A 19,971-nucleotide genomic window follows, 5' to 3' on the forward strand; every position below is an offset into this window, starting at 1 on the left:
GATCAGTGTAGAATCACTTCATAAAAGAGAAATTTATTAAAATGTTCCAGTTAAAGAAGGTGAAGAAAGTCATGGTTTTTTCCATCAAGTTTCATTTTTGTTGATTAAAATGGCAATATAAAAACAGTAAGTGGAGTGCATTAGAATTACTTCTGTAAATGTAACCCAGTGCAATCTAAAATATGTAATAGTGAGTCTGTTTTATGAGTCATTATTGCATAATTATTTTTAAGATGCGATGTTCAGCAGAATGTATTCTACACTAGTGAAGCACCCAGATAAAATGGGAAAGCAAATTTGTCTCAATGTGAAATATGAATTCTGAGTGTTTATGTTACTGTTTTTCAGGACTTTTTGGGACAAATGTTTTGTACACTGGGAGAAATAGTTGGGTCACAGGGGAGCAGACTGGAAAAATCGATTGTGTAAGTATGGCATTCTTGAATGTTGGATGAATACACACTGCTGCCTGAGGTCAGAGTTGTGGTGTTTTTGCCTTGAGGTATCTTGATACATGGAATTGACAGACATGGCTTCAAAGAGAGAATAAATTGTTAGGTACAATAGAAGTCTTTCTTTATGATAATTTAAGTTTCAGTTTGGACAATTAGCAAAGGAATTGACTCATCCAAAATGTTTATCGACTTCTTGCATTAGACAGAGTTTAAGTATGCTAATCTTAAAAATGTTTATCTTTCTAGTTTGCAAATGAACACATCGTAAATCTTTATTGCCTTCTGTTCAAGCATCAAGGAAGAAAACCCTCACTGTTTCAAATCCAAACATTCCTACTTGTATTTCTGTTGTTCCCAATAATACAATTCCCAAACAATGAGACAAGCCACAGTATCAAATATTTTGTATTTATCCTACTGAATTTATGAAAAACTTTATGATCAATGGATTTTTCTCCCACGGATAGGATTTTGATATTTACAAACTGTTGTTCAGAGGGATGCAGAGATATTTAAAATACAAATTATATGAACAATCTTAATTTTCTATTCCTAAATAATGTTTGAGTAATTGAAAATATTTTACAATTTTTATCAGAATGTATGCTACAAATTCACATATGACTTTAAAAGCAAACATTTAAAGTTCTAACTGGACATTTCATGTGATGGTAATATCTTTTGACTTGAAATTTTTTTTTCTTTTAATCGTGATTGCACTGCAGTGAATGATCATGAGTTTGGTTACTCTGTCGGATGGAGTGTCCTTCTTGTCCCATTATACTGCGTTCATTATGAGTAATATACCAGGGTTACTTCATTAACTTTTCTTCATCACTGATTTCATTATAAGGGCAGATGAAGTTTTCAGGCTTAGCAAGTCTTGTATTATTCTGGGCCAAGCTTTGCTGAAAACACCACTCAGGGCATATATTCTGACTTTGTATTCAAATAACAAGAACCAGGATCTTGATGAACTACAACAATCTGCAAAATTCAGAATGTATTTAGATATTATTTTAGTATAATTGCAAATACAAGAAAACTCCTTAATTGAGTTACATTAATGATGCATTATTATTCCGATGTAAAAATCTTAAGAAATATGTTCCTAGTAATACATTTTCTTCTATGTGTATGTTTGAATAACCATTTCTGTTACCGAGATGACACTTGTATATCTATCATTAGTGGTTTATATGGTTTATACACTACTTATCTTTTCATGTACATATCTTGTATCCTGTACCTGTCAACCTCAAACTTAAACATTAAGTAACAGCTTTGAAGTCCTGTGAAAAATCTCAGAAGTCAGTATTTTGTTATCAGTGTCCAAAATATACCAATGGTAACGTTTCCCCCTAGATTTTATTATAGACTTTTTTCTTGTTTATGTAAATAAATTAATGCCATTGATAAAATAATTTTTTTAAAAAAAGCTTTTCTCTAGTTTGTATCGAATAGCATGGTGATGTTCTGTGGAGGTGGTGTTAAAGCTTTCATCATGGTGAAAACAGTGGCCAACTTCAAGGAGACCCACACATGATAACTATCCTTTTAAAGTGTTGAGCTGTCAAACTCAAAACTTTTCTCAATACTTGAATCCAATTAAATTATTAAATTTTTGCAATTCTACTGCAAGCATAAGCTTGGAAAAGCATCTGAATTTTCCTGTTTTCATGCCAAAAATAATTTGTTTGTCTCTAGAACACTTTCTGGATGAAATACCAGTTCGGAACGGAATATTTAAACTGATAAACCTAAAGACAATTTACATAGTTTTCATTTAACTTAATCTAAGGGTCCTTATGAAATCATGAAAACTTTAAAATAAAATACAATAAATATTTCCATTATGAAAACTGTGGTAAACTTTCTTTAGTTATATTTTAAGTTTAAAAAATATTTTAATGGAATTTAAACTACTTGAATTTACGAGACTTAGGCATACCTGCAACAAATCCTTTTGAATGATAAATGTCATGGGTTGGCTGGCACTGCTCCGCAGGGAGGCATTCCTGTAATTATGCCCTTCCAATCCATTAGCCTTGACTAAATTTTGCCTGTAAATGTCTTATTTCCAGTCATTTGGGTTTTGTACAGAAGCAAATTTCAGCTATTCAGCAGGACTTACCATACAGTTCATGCTGAAAAATCAAGTAACATGAAAAAACTTGAGAGGTCTTTGCAAAACATTTCCACGTACTGTTTTATCAAAATAAGCCTTTGATTTAGTTTCCCTAATTTACAGCCAACTGCAGATGTTTCAGATTGATTTGTAATAAATGTAATCTGTTAGTTCTCTTGCTGAATTCCCTGAACACTGCGATCATTACTGCTGCAACATCCTTTAACAATATGATACATATTCTCTTTAATATTCAGAATTGAGGTCAGTAATAAATGCACTTTTGCTGAATTTTGAAGAGTTCTAAGTATAGTTCAGTTACCTGATCACTGTATTTACAGACTCAGTCTTTATGACAAGTCCCTAGTAATCCTCCCTGCTCCCCGCAACCTCTCCTGCCCCCCTCACCCTCCCTCCCCAAGGACCACAGCAGTACTTTTTACACTATTTCTTTTTAAATCAAGGGCATAAACAGTTCTATTAATATCACTACCTGTTCCTTGTTTTTTCCCTTCTCTGTATTGGTGGGACTGTGCACACTGGGAACTACTCCATTTTCAGGGTAAATTCTTCAACTCTGAAGGTGAGGAAGGTTTCAGTATCTGCAGCACAATTCAGGAAAACTCTTATAAACAGACTATTTAAACTTAAAAACACGCTAATGCACACAGTAACATATGTTAAAAGTAATACTACTTCACTGCATCACTTCCTTAAATAACTTGAAAAACTACCCAGAAAAGCCACTCTAAAACTGTGTCACTTTCTGTTCCTATCAAGGTTCGCAAATGAACCTTAACTTTTAAGATGTCCTTCACTTTCAGTAGCTAATCACAAGTTGTCTGCAATAAAATAAATATTGTATAAAACTTAAAAATATCCAGGAAATATCCTTGAGGACAAATATAGTAAGTGGTATAACAGAAGAGGTGTGTTAGGTTACACAATTAAAAAGCTTGTCTGCAAACAAAGAAGAGAGGCACAACAGCAGGTGGGGGAGCCCAAATTATACCTTGCCCTGGCTGCTTCCAGACCCCTCCCAGGAGAGTCATCAGCCCATCCAAGCCCCATCTATGCACCCACAAAGGAGCACAAAGGTACAAGGCAGGAACAAGGGGGAACTCCAGTGACCCAGTTAAACAGCCCCTGGCCAGCTCCTACCAGCGCTGTCCCAGGAAAACCTCAGCACCATGGCGTGGAGACACACGTTTCCACTCGTTCGGGACGTGTTTTTAGCTCTTGTTGGCAGGTGGGTTGGTTGCGTAGTTTGGCTGTCTGCTTGAGCACACAAACACTATGCTGTCAATCGGGACAAGAGGGTGACTCTATTTTGTTTACTTCTACTACAACAAAAGTTCGCTTACTTTTCACTGTCTAGGCCTAACTTATGCTAACGGCCGCGGTGAATAGTGCTGTTGCAGCTCCATTGACTGTTCCGACTAGTTGTCAGTTGACTCTACTGGAAGCCTGTGGTGGTTTGGTCAGAGAAAGGTGCTGACTTTGGACACCCATATTTAGTAAGACAAATCTTGCTGACTGCTTGAGGGTCTTTATAGTTCTTTCTGTCTATGAAGTGGTAAATTATTTGGCACGCTACCCATTTTTTTAAATGAGAAAATTCCTGACATTTATTTCAAACATGTAGATTAAAAATCATTCATTCAGCAGTTTGACATCACTTGGTACAGGTGTGTAACAGATGAAGTTTTAAAGTTTCAAGTTAGCTATGAGAAAGGAAAAGATATCAGTGAAGATTCTATGGAAAAAAGGTCTTATAATTATTTCACAGATGTGTTGACCTGTGTAATACATTCTGTCTTGGATAAACAAGCATTGTGCAGGTCTGGTGCTGAGAGGGTACTCTGTTGTAAGGCAATTAGTAAATGGGCCCAAATCAGTTGTCCCCCTGAAAGAATTTGAAATATACCTTCCTTTTTGTATATGTGATATGAGTAGATATTTGTTAATGTTAATGAAGAAGTCTTCATGACTCTTTATCAGCACTTGCCAGAGTTCAGGTTTTATTTTGCAATTAGTGCTTTTTGCAGAATGATGACAGTGCTGTGACTGGACAACTGTGCCTGGTTAATTGTTCACTCTGGACTCTCTGAAATCTGGATACCTTGGTGTCTCGGGAGACATTTGTTGTCTTAGTTTTTCCATTAAACCATTGCATTCCAGGATTGTTTGCTTATAGACGTGTGTTTAATGTCTCTTAATATTCAAATAATAGTAATTCAATTTACAATATCGCATGGCTTCCATTCCTAAGGAATGCTTTGAATTTACATTTCTCTTTACAAAGTCAAGCTCACATTCACATAACTTGAAAGTTATTTATGGTGTCACTTGAGATAAGAGAGCTTTTTCTCTTCACAGTGGTTCTGAAGCTCTTTAACATTTTGCTTTTTCTGTTCTCTGCCAACGGATGTACAAAAAAGAGAATGCCCAGTACTGGTTTAGTCCCAATCAGCCACCCTACTGAAGTAGCACTTTTTGTACTTAAGCAGCTTGAGAATGTTGAATTCCATTCTCTGATTGGCACTCAAGTAAGCTCTGACATTATGTCAAAATGAAAATTAGAAAAACTTGAAGCTTAAACTTCAGATCTATCTACTTTAGACATTTAGAAGAGCCCAATGAGATTCAAGACTCTATGGCTGCCATGAGCTGGCCAACTCCAAGTCAGGTTGTGTATCACCAGGGAAAGTTCCCTTAGAAAGTCTACTGTGAAAGCATACTCTTATCCTTCATCAAAATCATTGAGCCTAGAGGGTCACCATTGCAGTGGTCTGTCAGGCAGGCTGAAAGATATGTTGCTACTAACCTTCGTGATGAATGCAAAAGTGAAAATATACACGCACATTTTTCTTCTTTGCCTTCATGACTGGCGTGACTTGCAGTTTCATTGGTCTTAAAAGCACCAGCAGATTATGCCTGTGAGGCATGAACCTAATAGTATTTGGTCTTTGCAGCTATGAGGATGTTTCCTGAACCTCATTCTCTGTTTCTGACACCATTATGGGCTTTGAATTCAGTGCAGTCTGTCGCTCCAAGTAAGGTGGTGACTATGAGTGTTTCTGTTCAAGAACATACTTTAGTGCTGCACTTTATTTTACAGACTGGCCAGGTACAGAGGTGAACATTTGCTCTGGATAATTTCTCTTGGAAAATAAATCTAGTCATGCAAAGCAGATGAAATGGAGAATCTGGCATTTTAACAGTAATATTTACTCTCTTTACCTATTGGGTTACTAGATTCATTAAATACTTTCTCAAAACAGCTCCATGGGTAAGATTTCTTCAGACTGGCTTTGCATGCCCCAGTTGTATTAGCATGAAAGGATGAAGTGCATACGTACCTACTTGCAGATATGACACAGCTTTATTTTTCTCTCAAGAGAGTGTCACCTTCCCAGACATTATTCAGAACTAGATATTTGCATCTTCTGTCTTCCTAGAGAGAAGATGCTAGCCACATTTGTAACTCTGAGCAATGCTGCTTTCAGGATCTACTAAGTGCATTCCTGTAGGGATTCCCTTTAATGAGGCGGCAGAGCTATTGCAAAGCTTAATGAGCATTCTGTGCTAGTTATTCACATCTGAGTGCCATTGCCTGCTAATGAGGCTGTACTGGAGCCAGCTGGCCTCTTTTGGGAAGTTTTTTCTCCTGTCATCTTGCTGTGAACATAATTGATAGAAAAACGTCTGAACCCTGGAATTGGGACTCCCTGTATATTTGTCTTGTTGTTTTTATCTGTGGTTGTGACTGCCAGAGGGTTAAGTTCTGTAAATTCAAGGATAAGACTGTAAATTTTTGAATGATCTGAAAAATGTCCCATCCTCTGCCTCATTTCAGTTTCAGCTTGCAAAATTGGAAGCTCTGTTTAACCTCTTAAGTTTGATTTCCCATATAAATTGTCATCTTTTTCTGACTTTTTCACCAACTCTGGAGAAGTCCTCCTTTCAGTCCTTGTTAAAGCCCAGGTGGTCTTCAGAGTATCCTTTCAGACTTCTCTAGGTGCTGCAGATGTGATGTCTCAGTTGTAGAATCATTTGTTCTAAGGACGCAATAATTACTGCTCAAGCCTGTATCCTGTCCAGATACATGCAGGTATTGTTGAGGACCTTTAATTTCAGAGAATCACAGAATGTTAGGGATTGGAAGGGACCTCAAAAGATCATCTAGTCCAATCCCCCCGCTGGAGCAGGAACACCTAGATGAGGTTACACAGGAAGGCGTCCAGGCGGGTTTTGAATGTCTCCAGAGAAGGAGACTCCACAACCTCCCTGGGCAGCCTGTTCCAGTGTCTGTCACCCTCACTGAGAAGAAGTTTCTTCTCAAATTTAAGTGGAACCACTTGTGTTCCAGTTTGAGCCCATTACCCCTTGTCTTACTGTTGGTTGTCAGCGAGAAGAGCCTGGCTCCATCCTCGTGACACTCACCTTTTATAAACATTAATGAGGTCACCCCTCAGTCTCCTCTTCTCCAAGCTAAAGAGCCCCAGCTCCCTCAGCCTTTCCTCATAAGGGAGATGTTCCACTCCCTTAATCATCTTTGTTGCCCTGCGCTGGACTCTCTCCAGCAGTTCCCTGTCCTTCTGGAACTGAGGGGCCCAGAACTGGACACAATATTCCAGAGGCGATCTCACCAGGGCAGAGTAGAGGGGAAGGAGAACCTCTCTCAACCTACTAACCACCCCCCTGTAATCCACCCCAGGATGCCATTGGCCTTCCTGGCCACAAGGGCACAGTGCTGGCTCATGGTCATCCTGCTGTCCACCAGGACCCCCAGGTCCCTTTCCCCTACACTGCTCTCTAATAGGTCATTCCCCAACTTATACTGGAACCTGGGGTTGTTCCTACCCAGATGCAAGACTCTACACTTGCCTTTGTTGTATTTCATTAAATTTTTCCCCGCCCAACTCTCCAGCCTGTCCAGGTCTCGCTGGATGGCAGCACAGCCCTCTGGCGTGTCAGCCACTCCTCCCAGTTTGGTGTCATCAGCAAACTTCCTGATAGTACACTCAATTCCCTCATCCAAGTCATCGATGAATATATTGAATAGTACTGGTCCCAGCACTGACCCTTGAGGCACTCCACTAGATACAGGCCTCCAACCAGACTCTGTCCCATTGACCACGAGTCTCTGGCTTCTTTCCTTCAGCCAGTTCACAGTCCACCTCACTACCCGATCGTCCAGACCACAGTTCCTCAGTTTAGCTGTGAGGATGCTGTGGGAGACGGTGTCAAATGCTTTACTGAAGTCAAGGTAGACCACATCCACTGCTCTGCCATCATCTGTCCACCTCGTTATGCCTTCATGAAAGGCTATGAGGTTGGTCAAGCATGACTTCCCCTTGGTGAAGCCATGTTGACTGTCCCTGATGACCCTCTTATCCTTGATATGCCTTGAGATGGCACCAGAGATAAGTTGTTCCATCACTTTTCCAGGGATGGAGGTGAGGCCTATAGTTACCCGGGTCCTCCTTCTTGCCCTTTTTGAAGACCGGAGTGACATTTGCTTTCCTCCAGTCCTCAGGTACCTCTCCCGTTTCCCAAGACTTGGCAAAGATGATGGAGAGCGGTCCAGCAATGACTTCAGCCAGCTCCCTCAGCACCCGCGGGTGCATCCCATCTGGACCCATGGATTTATGGATGTCCAGATTGCTTAATTTCTCCCTAACCCAGTCCTCATCAACCAAGGCAAACTCCTCCATTGCCCTGCCTTCCTCTGGGGCCTCAGGGGTACGGGGCTCCTCAGGACAGCCTCCAGCAGAGTAGACAGAGACAAAGAAGGCATTCAGTAATTCTGCCTTCTCTGTATCTTCTGTCACTGGGGCACCCACCCCATTCATCAGTGGGCCTACATTGCCTCTAGTGTTAGTTTTATCTGCCATGTATTTGAAGAATCTCTTTCTGTTGTCCTTGACCCCTCTTGCCAGGTTTAACTCTAAGGAGGCCTTAGCTTTCCTAGTTGCCTCCCAACATCCTCTGACAACAGCCTTATATTCTTCCCAAGTGGCCAGCCCCTCCTTCCATGATCTGTAAACTCTCCTCTTCTGCTTGAGCTTACCCAGCAGTTCCCTGTTTAACCACGCAGGTCTCCTGGCTCCCTTCCTTGACTTCCTACACGTCGGAATGCTCTGATCTTGAGCAGTCCCTGAATGCTAACCAACTATCTTGGGCCCCTTTACCTTCAAGCAGCATTGTCCATGGTATTTCCCCTAGCAATTGTTTGAACAGGCCAAAGTTGGCCCTGCTGAAGTCCAGGGTTGCAATTCTGCTTGTTATTCTGTTCCTGCCACATGAGATCCTGAACTCCACCATCTCATGGTCGCTGCAACCAAGGCAGCCCCCCACCTTTACTACTTCAGCCAGACCCTCCTTGTTAGCGAGGACGAGATCCAGCAGCGCACCTCTCCTAGTCGGCTCCTCCACCATTTGCATCAGAAAGTTATCATCAATGCACTGGAGGAACCTCCTAGACTGAGGCTGGCTGGCTGAGTAGTCCTTCCAGCAAACATCAGGGTAGTTAAAATCCCCCATAACAACCAGGGCCTGTGACTGTGAGGCCACGCTCAGCTGCCCGTAGAAGGCCTCATCAACATCCTCACCCTGATCTGGTGGCCTGTAATAGACTCCCACAACAGTGTCACCCCTGCCAGCCTGCCCCTTCATTCTCACCCACAGACTCTCAACTCGCTCCTCAACCGCGCCTGGACAGTACTCAGTACATTGTAGTTGCTCTCTCATGTAAAGAGCAACTTCACCACGTCGCCTGGCTGGCCTGTCTTTCCTGAGAAGGACATAGCCATCCATGACCACATTCCAGTCATGTGAGCTGTCCCACCATGTCTCTGTTAATGCCACCAGATCATAATCTCCTGACCGAACGCAGGTTTCTAACTCCTCCTGCTTATTCCCCATGCTGCGCGCATTGGTGTACAGGCACTTCAGGGAGCGAGCTGAGCACACTGATTTCACTCTAGGAATATGGGAGGCCTCCCGGTCTTCATTGATTCTAGAGTGCTGCCCGACTGGTGCAAGCCCAGCTACAACCCCATCCCCCTTCGAATCTAGTTTAAAGCCCTGCAAATGAGCCCTGCTAATTCCTGTCCCAGCATCCTTTTGCCCCTGCGAGATAAACCTTTCCCATATATCACTGACTGGACTGGTGTCTTATAAAACCAGCCATTATCAAAGAATCCAAAGCCCTGCCTGTAGCACCAGTCTTGTAGCCAATCATTTATGGACTGAATTTTTCTATTCCATCGCACGTCATCACCCGAAAATGGAAGGAGGGAAGAGAAAATCACTTGAGCCCCAGACTCTCTCACCATCTGTCCCAAGGCCTTGAAATCTTTCTTCGTTCCCCTCAGACTGTGGGATGCAGCTTCCTCCCCACCTGTCTGGAAGATCAGCAGTGGGCAGTAGTCTGTTGGGTGCACCAGGTTGGGGAGTGCCCTGGTGATGTCCCTGATCCGGGCTCTGGGTAGACTACAAACTTCCCTGTGATGAGGGTCAGCTCTGCATATTGGGCCCTCTGTCCCTCTCAGATGATTTGATGATGGTTTTCTGTTCAGTTCCTCTGACAGTCAAATTATTTGCTCCCTCAGATACTGTTCAATTATTTTGCCATCTCTGGGCACGTTTCCATTGGCATCTTTGTTCTAAAGGCAAAATCTCTCATTCTTTAGCTTTTAGTATCAGAGGCCTCAGGTGAACCCTATGCCATAACAACTTCTGCCAGCAAGGCATTTTAAACAACTGGGGCATGCAATGCCAACAAGGCATTTTAAACAACATTTAAACAGAAAGGAGCGATCACTGTAGAACACCTACAAGTTCTGGGCTCTCAAACCAGAAGGACCCGCTGAAACATAGATCTTCCTTACATTTTACCTTCCTTTGTTCAGTTTGCACCCTGTTTAGCCTTAGACTGACATATTTTCTACATCTGGGTGCCAGATAACTAGCACCGAGTGTTGGAGTTTGCAGTGGTTATGCAATACAGATTGGCTCATCATTAACTCACAAAACCTGATCCATAACCCTTTCCAGCAAAATTTATCCAGAGAAACTAGTTGCCTGAACATAAATTCTGTATTGTCACTTTAGTGCTATAGAACCAATTCCAGCTGAGGACCAGCTATTTCTTAAAACTAAAGAAGATGGGTGGTAGCACTGCATTCTGGATTTAAACAGGTAGAACTCTTACATGCTCGTCTTGAAGAGAATATTAGTCAGTATTTCCCTGGCAATTGGAAGGACTGGTCCATAATAGTAAATCTCCAAGTAGTATATTTTCATACAGCGATAAGACCAGCTTGAAATTATTTTGTTATTTTCTCACAAGGCATTATTGCTAGTTAAAGGTCTTTTCATTTGGCTGATCTAGGACTGAAGTTTTTGTCAGGGTGCTGACTTTACATCTAAGGGGTTTTTTTAATAATGATTTTTAAGGGAACTTATAAGAGAACAAACTCTTTAGTGTCTAGTGTCTCCAAATGGTCCAGTACTTTTTTCATGCTTGTACTCTCAAGACAAGCATACGAGGTTCGTACTTGATAATGTCACAAACTGTAGAGGTCATTTGGTAGAGTTTTTAGTTCCTCAGTAATGAGAACTTTTTCTTCTGTAGAGAAATTCTGTGATAATCTTGAGTTAGCATTTCACCTCTTTGCCAGCCATCACAGTATAAAAATATTGTCCTTCTTTTATAAGGCACATATCCTCGAGAACCTTGGTGACACGTCAAGCCAGACTTTACCCCAAGTGCTTTCAGATGTGACTATGCTGTGTGTACTTTTTGCATCTACTCAAGAGTTCTCTATTTTTTCTGACATACCCACACAAATATCTTCAAGGGATTGCGTCTCCAGTTTCCCTCATTCTTCAGCGTGATAATTCCAGACACATGTATCTCTTGGATTTGGGCTTCCCCTGGCCTTCAAGTTCATAAGATGAACTGAAGCATGTCTCCTAATAAATGTCTTCCTGTGCGAATCTCAGTTTGAGACAGGCAGGTGTTGACTGTCATGTGTTATAACTGCAGGCAGGGTGGCACAAGGTTCTCTGTCAAACTAGTTTGTCAGAAATGGAGCTTGCTTATCAACAGTTATCAACATGACAGCCCGCTGAACGTGAGCCAGCAGTGGCCCCAGGTGGCCAAAAAGGCCAACAGCATCCTGGCTTGTATCAGGAATAGTGTGGCCAGCAGGATTAGAGAAGTGATTGTACCGCTGTACTCAGCACTGGTGAGGCTGCACCTGGAATCCTGTGTTCAGTTTTGGGTCCCTCATCATAAGAAAGACATTGAGGTGCTGGAGAGAGTGCAGAGGAGGCGACGAAGCTGGGGAGGGGTCTGGAGCACAAGTGTGACGAGGAGCAGCTGAGGGAACTGGGGCTGTTCAGCCTGGAGAACAGGAGGCTGAGGGGAGAGCTTATCGCTGTCTGCAACTGCCTGAAAGGAGGTTGTGGCATGGAGGGTGTTGGTCTCTTCTCCCAAGCAGCAAGTGATAGAAAAGGGAAAATGGCCTCAAGTTGCACCAGAGGAGGTTCAGATTGGATATTAGGTGAAAATTCTTCCCAGAAAGGGTTGTCAGACATTGGAACAGGCTGCCCAGGGAAGTGGTGGAGTCACCATCCCTGGAGGTGTTTAAAAGGTATTTGGACGAGGTTCTTAGGGACATGGTTTAGTGCCAGAGTTAGGTTATGGTTGGACTTTACAATGCTGAGGTTCTATGATTCTAGTTTACTTCAGACCTCCAGCTCTTCAGGAGGTGATCAGATTTGTACTTCTCACAGTCTAGCATCTGACACAATAGTATTTTGGAAGTGGGATAAATCTATTTGACTTTTCATACTTTTTCTTCAAAGTACTGTCACTGCCCAGACTGTCTCAAATATGTCCCTAATGGCAGAGTTAACTGTGCTTAAATACTTCAGTAGGAAGAATTTTGATTCAGGTAGTGGTAATTCTGATGCTGGTGCCTTATAGTTCAGTTGGCATAACCTACAGAATGGTGGTGCTGAGAACTTCTGTTATTTTAGTTACACTTCTGAGATTTCTGTTTCTTCCTTACCTGTCAACGCCAGTGGCATGATCATTTGTTCTTGAAACATTTTATCATGTGAGGTCAATATTACCCTGATAACTAAGTTATTTCTGCTACCGCTACCAAATTCCAAACATTTTTGAAGCTTCAAGAAGTGCTGTTCGAAATAAAAGATTCAGCTTTTCCATATTTTGAAAATCTGAGATTTCATTTGCCATATCCCATTGCTACAGAGGCTAAAATGGGTAATTTTCAGTCATGAGCTGTTGAAGCTTTAAAATCAGATGATTTGGGATGCTGATAAAACTATGCTTTTCTGTTATTTGAAGAAAATTCTGCTGGTTGGTCTTAACTGTACTTTATAAGTCATACTGCATTAAATGGAAGAGTGCCATAAGTCTTGTATGTATTTAAATCATCATTTAAAATTTCACACCAAAAACTTGAATAGTTCCCCTATCCCCTGTTGTCCTTCTGAAATTCAAACTTGCTGTGTAGCACTGAGAGGAGAGCAGTCACCTGTCCCTCTGATTACTGCCAAATGACTGCAGCAGTATAGGAGCAGCATTCCCTGATGTATTCTGTATAGACTTAAACATCAACTTCTAAACAAGAGTTTCAGTGAGCTTGCATAAATTTGCATCAGTATTTGCTCCTCTGTTACTAATTTCTAAACTTTTATCTGCTTTTAAAAACTATTTTCCCGCCAGTTCTTTATTATGCCACAGTCTTGCTAAACTTATTTAAAGTTGTAGAGCACTGTAAAAATTTCAAAAATATTAAGGAAACTAATAAATGAAATAACAACAGTAAATGTTTACATTGATGTTTTGTTGTAACAAAAGACCAGGAGTGCCCTGTAGTTCTCTTAGAAAAACCTAAAAAATATAATCAATTTGAAAATATAATTTTACATTAATGTCTTATTGGAAAGTAATTTTATTCAAATAATTAATTATTTTCAAGAAAGATGCGAAGAAATAAAGAACTAGAAATAAAATGAGCATAAGCAATCACATTAGTTTTGAAAAAAAATCTAGAAGTAATTGCTAAGGTGTGTGCTAATGGACATGCTAATACACATTAGGATGTTACAGAACTACTCATTTATATTATGGCATTGTGCACAAAGTTGCATCTAAATATTTGTACTTCCCCTGCCGTCCTCCCCTGCCCCCCAAAAGTCTGCTGCCACTGAATACTATCAGATTATGTGTGGCTTTTCTGTTCCTATATTGGTTTTTATGCTAAGGATCTGGTTTGTGCTTTCAGGTGTTGCAGCAGCATGTTTTTAATTGCTGTGTGTGTGAATTATAATTTATTTTGCAACTATGGTATCTGACATAATGTGAGATTATGTGTCTTCATAAATATTTCAGAACAAATGTTGTCAAATAAGGCCGGCGTATAGTTTTAAATATATTTTAGATATTTTGTTTAAGGAAAATTTGCAAAAGGATGCTTTTCACAAATAAGTAAGTTGTAGAGTCATCTCTCAACAAAATGACAATGAGAGGGTGGAAAATAGAATTTCTGATATTGTCATATCATCCCATTTAAACTTTTTATGCTATTTCCTTTAAAATTGAAACCGATTTGTTTCTTGCTAGTTCAAATACATACGCAGCTCATTTAACAATTCACTTTGGATGAACCAACTTTTTTACACAGGACAAGCGACAGAAGAGGGAAACTGTAGCAATGCCATCAGTTTTGTGACTCGAAAGCTCACCTTGTGTTTATCTGTGTCAGCTGTAACTTTCATAAATGATACTAAGGAACTGAGTTGATGAAGTTGTATTTTCTTGCAGAGGAATTCCTGGGAAGAAATGTGGAACAGTCATAGTAACAGCAGAGGAGCTGGGCTGTTGCCGAGTAAGTGTGTGTTCATTGCTTTCTGAACAGTAAAATGAAAATGATCTTGTGATTTATACTGCAGCAGCTTGCCAAAGGTATAAGATATAATTTTGCATTTTGTGATATATGTAAGAAGTTACGTTAATTTTTTCCTATCAGTTATTCTTAGTTTTAGATAGCTGAAGCAGAAAACAATACAAAGCTTAAAGTTTTTGATTCGTAGATGAGTTTTAAATCTAGTCTTTATTTCCCCAAGTAATTAATCACATTTTAATCTCTTAGTGTCAAAATTTTAACAAAGATCCATTTGTTTCAACCATGGAATTATGTTTCCATTATGGAACATTGACATTACATGAATATCAAAGTACATTTTTGGATTTTTAACCTTATAATGAAAACAATTTATGCTAATAGTGAGTTATTTTAAAAACGTGAAACTAATGTTTATGGAAAAAAAGTAGTAAAGTATTTCAAATAATTGCCATGAGAGTTTAAACAGTAGAAGGTGCCTTATTAGTGGCATATGTCTGCTTATGTAATAGAAAACAGAAGAATATGGGAGGTGGAGGGGCTGGACCAGCAGTGGGGAATTTGACTGGTTAAAGAGAGAGACATGGTGTTGTCATGACCTTCCCTGAGTGTCTTATTTTCTTAATTTCATTAAATATTTAAATTAAAAAGAAATCCTTAATTTTGTGCCTTATTTCCAGATTAGACAAGTTTGTATTATTTCTCTGCAGAACTGGTATATTTGAATAGCACACAGGCTCAAATCTTCCCTGCCTTTTCCAGGCAACCTGCCAGTCCTGCACAGTTATGTTAACAGGGTGCACCAGCTCAGGCTTGTTGAACTCCCACGTAGCAGTAGGAAATTCCCATGTTACTAGTATGAATGAATAAGTATGGTCATGGAAAATACCTGTCTTTCCCATCTGTTTTACGTCGGCTGAAACTTTCGTACATAGTACATGATCAAAATGTTCACACTTTCATCAGATGACAAAATAGATACATTGACTGCTTTCCTGCAGAAACTGTGTCTCTACATTTATTAAGAAATTAAGCTCCCACCATTCTTAAGAGACATATGTCATCACCCCAGGCATCTATTGATGACCTTAAAAAAGTCCAAAGGCAATTATTTCCTGATATTCCGGGTTTGTCCTCCAAGGCCAGAATTTGTATCCCAGTTGTAACAAACTATTTAAAAGTCATAAATATGTCATTAAATCCATAATCAGAACAGGATTTTTTTCTTTCCCTTTTAATGAAGACAAATACTAGGTGGCTTCCAAGGCTTTCATGTTCTTTAGATTCACCCCACTCAAATTTTACATACGTGATGAGTAGTTCAAAATCACTGAAGGGAGCTTGCAAAGAATTTGGGACTCAATGCCTTTCTCTTGCACTCTCTTTTGCATTCTCTGTCATGCTCTTTCATGTGTGCACTCTCACACACACTCTCTTGTGCTGTCTCAGCAGCTGTCGCATCTTTCTCTGTGATATTTTCCTGCCTAAGGTTATTCAGTGTTTGGATTAATTCTTATCTGATCTTCTGAGATTTTTTTGCCGAGATTTTTGTAATCACTGAATTGCTGAGGTTGGAAGAGACCTTGGGAAATCATCTAGTCCAACCTACCTGCTCCTCTTAGAGCAGGTTACTCAGCGCTCTGTGCAGTCAGGTTTTGAGAATGTCCAAGGAGACTCCAGAGTCTCAGTGTTTCAGCACACGCACAGTAAAAAGGTTTTTTATTGTATTTAAATGGAATTTCCTGTATTTCAACTTGTACCTATTACCAGTTGTTCTTCCACTGGATACCACTAAGCAGAGTCTGTTTACTCCCTCCCATTGGATATTTATACAAACTGATAAAATCCCCCTGAGCCTTCTCTTCTCCAGGCTAAATAATTCCAACTCTCTTAGCCTCTCCTCATATGAGAGATGGACCAATCCCTTCAGCATTTCAGTGACTCTTTCACTGGTACTGCTCCAATATGTCCGTGTCTGTCTTGTATTGGGGAGCCCAGAATGGAACACAGTCCTCCAGGAGTGGCCTGAGTCACCTCTTCCAGCTTCTGCCAGAGCTCTCCCTAATGCAGCCCAGGAGGCTTTTTGGCTGCCTTCGCTGCCAAGGGCACATCGGTCAACTCAGTGTCCACCAAGACCCCGCAGTCCTTTTCTGCAAAGCTGCTTTCCAGCTGTTTGGCCTGCAGCCTGTGCTGGTCCATGAGGTTGTTCCCCTCCAAGTGCAATACTTGGCATTTTCCTCTGAACTCCATGAGGTTCATGTTGGTTTATTTTTCCAGACTGTAAAGGTGGCTCTGAATGGCAGCACGACCATCTGGTGTATAAGCCGCTACTTGTAGTTTTGTATCATTTGCAAACTTGCTGAGGATCTACTCTGTCCCATCATCCAGGTCATTATTGAAGATGCTAGATATTACTGGCCCCATTTTTGACACCTGGGGTACACCACTAGTGACTGGTCTCCAGCTGGATTTTGTGGCACTGATCATGTCCTTTTCAAGCCCAACAGCCAGTTTTCATTCCCCCTCACTGTCTAGTTATCTAGTCTGTAATTAATCAGTTTGGAAACAAGGTTATTACAGGAGACAATGTCTAAGGCCGTGCTAACATCAAGATAAACAACATCTACTAGTCTTCCCTCCATCCACTGAGACACCATGTCATGAGGAAAAGCTTCAGGTTGATCAGGCATGAATCTCCCTTTTGTAAATCCATGCTGATGACTCTCAGCCACTTTCTTGTCCTTCATGTGTTTGGAAATGTTGTCCAGGATTATTTGCCGCATCATCTTCTCAGGGATTGAGGAAAGAATGGCCTGGGTCCTCTTCCTTGCCTTTTCTCTAAGAGAGGAATAACATTTGCTTTCTCCCAGTCCTCAGGAGCTTCGCCTGAACATCGCAACTTTCCAAAGATAGTAAAAAATGGCCTCACAGTGACACTGGCCAACTCCATCAGCACTCACAGGTGTATCATATCAGGATGGACTTCTGTATGTCTAGTCTGCTTAAATGTTCCCTTATCTGGTCCTCCTCTACCAAGGGCAATTCATCTTTGTTCCAGACTTTCTCCAGTGCCCAAGATTCTTGAAGGCAAATCTTTCCACTAAGGACCCATACATAGAAGGCTATAAGAAACAGGGACTTTTCTGTGTCCTTTGTCACCTGGTCCCCTGCCCCACTCGGTGATGAGTCCAAAATTTTCCCTGGTCATCTTCTCACTGCTGTTACACCTGTAGACGTGTTTCAGGAACAGAGTCTTCCAACAGGCCCTGCCCCAGTTAGCTGGTGAGTCTGCAGGTTTATCTTTGCATTTATAATCCTTCTCACATTCTTTACTCTGCCCAAAAAACTGAGCATGTGTGACTGTCAGTTTGCCTGACCACAGCAAAGCAACTTTTCCTCCTTATTTGTCATCAGAATGGGTATATTTGGTATCTTCCAGACTCATATTCTGGAACCTTCTAGACTCTTAATAGCAAGCTGTTAAGCCTTTTGCTTTATGGACAGCAGGAGCAGACAACTACATGTTTACGTCAATGAAGGTGTGAGTCTTAGCCGTGTCTCACTGGAGTTTTTAAGATTAATGTTAATGTGTGTTCCTTTCCTGTGCATCTGCTTCCTTCAGAATGCAACTTTGAATGTCAGAAAATACTGGAAAAATCCTGAGGCATTTAGCATAGAAATGTACCCTTCCTCTGCACCTCCCTACATAGGAATTCTCGTTCAAACTGCACTGTAAGGACATTGCAGGAATGTATGTAGAGGGCATCTAGAAGGCAGATACCCTCATTCCCGCATTTATTTCGTTTTCTGTTTATATGGTTATTTTTTTTAGTTTAGTGTAGTAAAGTGCACATTGTATGTAATTTTTCTGTATTACCCATTTCAGGATTCCGTTTTAATGCAATTTTGTGCGAACAAACTAGACAAGAAAGACTTCTTTGGGAAATCTGATCCTTTCCTTGTATTTCATCGAAGCAATGAAGATGGCAGGTAGATGCCTGTTAAGTATTTCTCTTGATAAACAGTAGGCAATTTACTTGCAGATGTGATATAGTTATTTTTTTATATTTGTCAGATTAAGATATGTTTCTTTTGTGTTTGTTGGACTTAAGTATATTATATTATGCAGTATAGGAATAAAACTATTGTAACAGATCAAAGATCGCAACTCAGGGTTTTAAGAGTTGAATGTATGATAAATATAGAGCACTGAAAAATAATTTTAATTAAAATGGTTAAATAATGTTACTTTTGCTAAGATACAGTATGCCTTTAAATAGAATTCTCAAGAATATGTGAATGCTTAGAAATTGTTTTAGGCAAAAACATACTGCAAATTTGAAAATACCTTTTCTCTTTTTGACAGAGTCCTAGAAAATAGAATTCAAAATACCTTAAATAGATATATATTTTTTTTGCAACTGGTTGTTTGCTGCATTCATACTTTAATTTCTTAAAGTAGGTTAATCTCTCCCGTTCTGCTGCTAAGACTTGACATGCTACCTTCTGGTCAACAAACTGCGTATGTGGGGGTCTACTGGCAGGTTAAGTTTTCCTGGAAACTGGTAGTCCTCACATATAACATTGTATCAGCCCAAAGGCTAGACATGTGTGATATTACTTTGGCCAGTTGGGGTCAGCTGTCCTGACTGTGTCCCCTCCCAGCCTCCTGTGCACCTGGCACAGCAGGAGAAGCTGAAAAGTCCTTGACTGCTTGACAACCGTAACATCAGTGTGTTATCAACATTATTTTCATTCTACATGAAAAACACAGCACCGTACCAGCTACTAGGAAGAAAATTAGCTCTGGCTCAGATGAAACCAGGACATCTATGTGTGGGTGTGTGTCTGTTCCCTGTTCCCTTGTAGAAGTTTTGGGTAAAAATATTTTAGGTTTAGAGTTGTTTAGCACTCTAGTCTAATCTCTCTCAAACAAATCGATTCTCTTCAGTCCCCCCTTCTCTCTGATTTCTCTGCATTTCTTTTTTTCTTATCTTAAATTTTGTATGGACATTGTATGAGTGACTACAGGTTACAGCTCTTTTAATTCCACGTTTGATGACACACACATGAAAAGTAAATAAATACAAAACATATATATATTTTTTTTTTTTTAATTACAGTTTTACAATCTGCCATAAAACAGAAGTTGTAAAAAATACGTTAAATCCAGTGTGGCAAGCATTCAAGATTTCTGTCAGAGCACTGTGTAATGGAGACTATGACCGGTAAGCTTTCCTAGCATGTATGATTTTTTTCCCTCTAACTCCTGTGTTCTTTTGCATGTCAGTTTTTTTATGCAATTCAGTCCCTGAAGATATTTAGGTTATTTAATCAGCATTTTGAAAGGATAATATGTGTTCAAAGAACTTAGAAAAATACAGCCAATATGCTAAATCTGCAAGAAATGTTTGAGATGATTTCTGGAAAAAAAATA

General features: G+C 40.3%; 1 protein-coding gene across 2 annotated transcripts in view; it reads left to right on the forward strand.

Moving 5' to 3' along the window:
* Positions 1-19,971, forward strand: part of CPNE8 (copine 8) — a 107,239-nt gene that overhangs the window by 36,747 nt on the left and 50,521 nt on the right. For both annotated transcript variants that reach the window (XM_065627366.1, XM_065627374.1), the window contains exons 6-9: positions 349-425; positions 14,456-14,519; positions 18,421-18,524; positions 19,658-19,762. In XM_065627366.1, coding sequence (XP_065483438.1) covers positions 349-425; positions 14,456-14,519; positions 18,421-18,524; positions 19,658-19,762 — 350 coding nt within the window. The remainder of the gene's footprint in view (positions 1-348; positions 426-14,455; positions 14,520-18,420; positions 18,525-19,657; positions 19,763-19,971) is intronic.

The sequence above is a fragment of the Caloenas nicobarica genome, chromosome 1, assembly GCF_036013445.1.
Source record: "Caloenas nicobarica isolate bCalNic1 chromosome 1, bCalNic1.hap1, whole genome shotgun sequence".
Classification (NCBI taxonomy): Eukaryota; Metazoa; Chordata; class Aves; order Columbiformes; family Columbidae; genus Caloenas; species Caloenas nicobarica.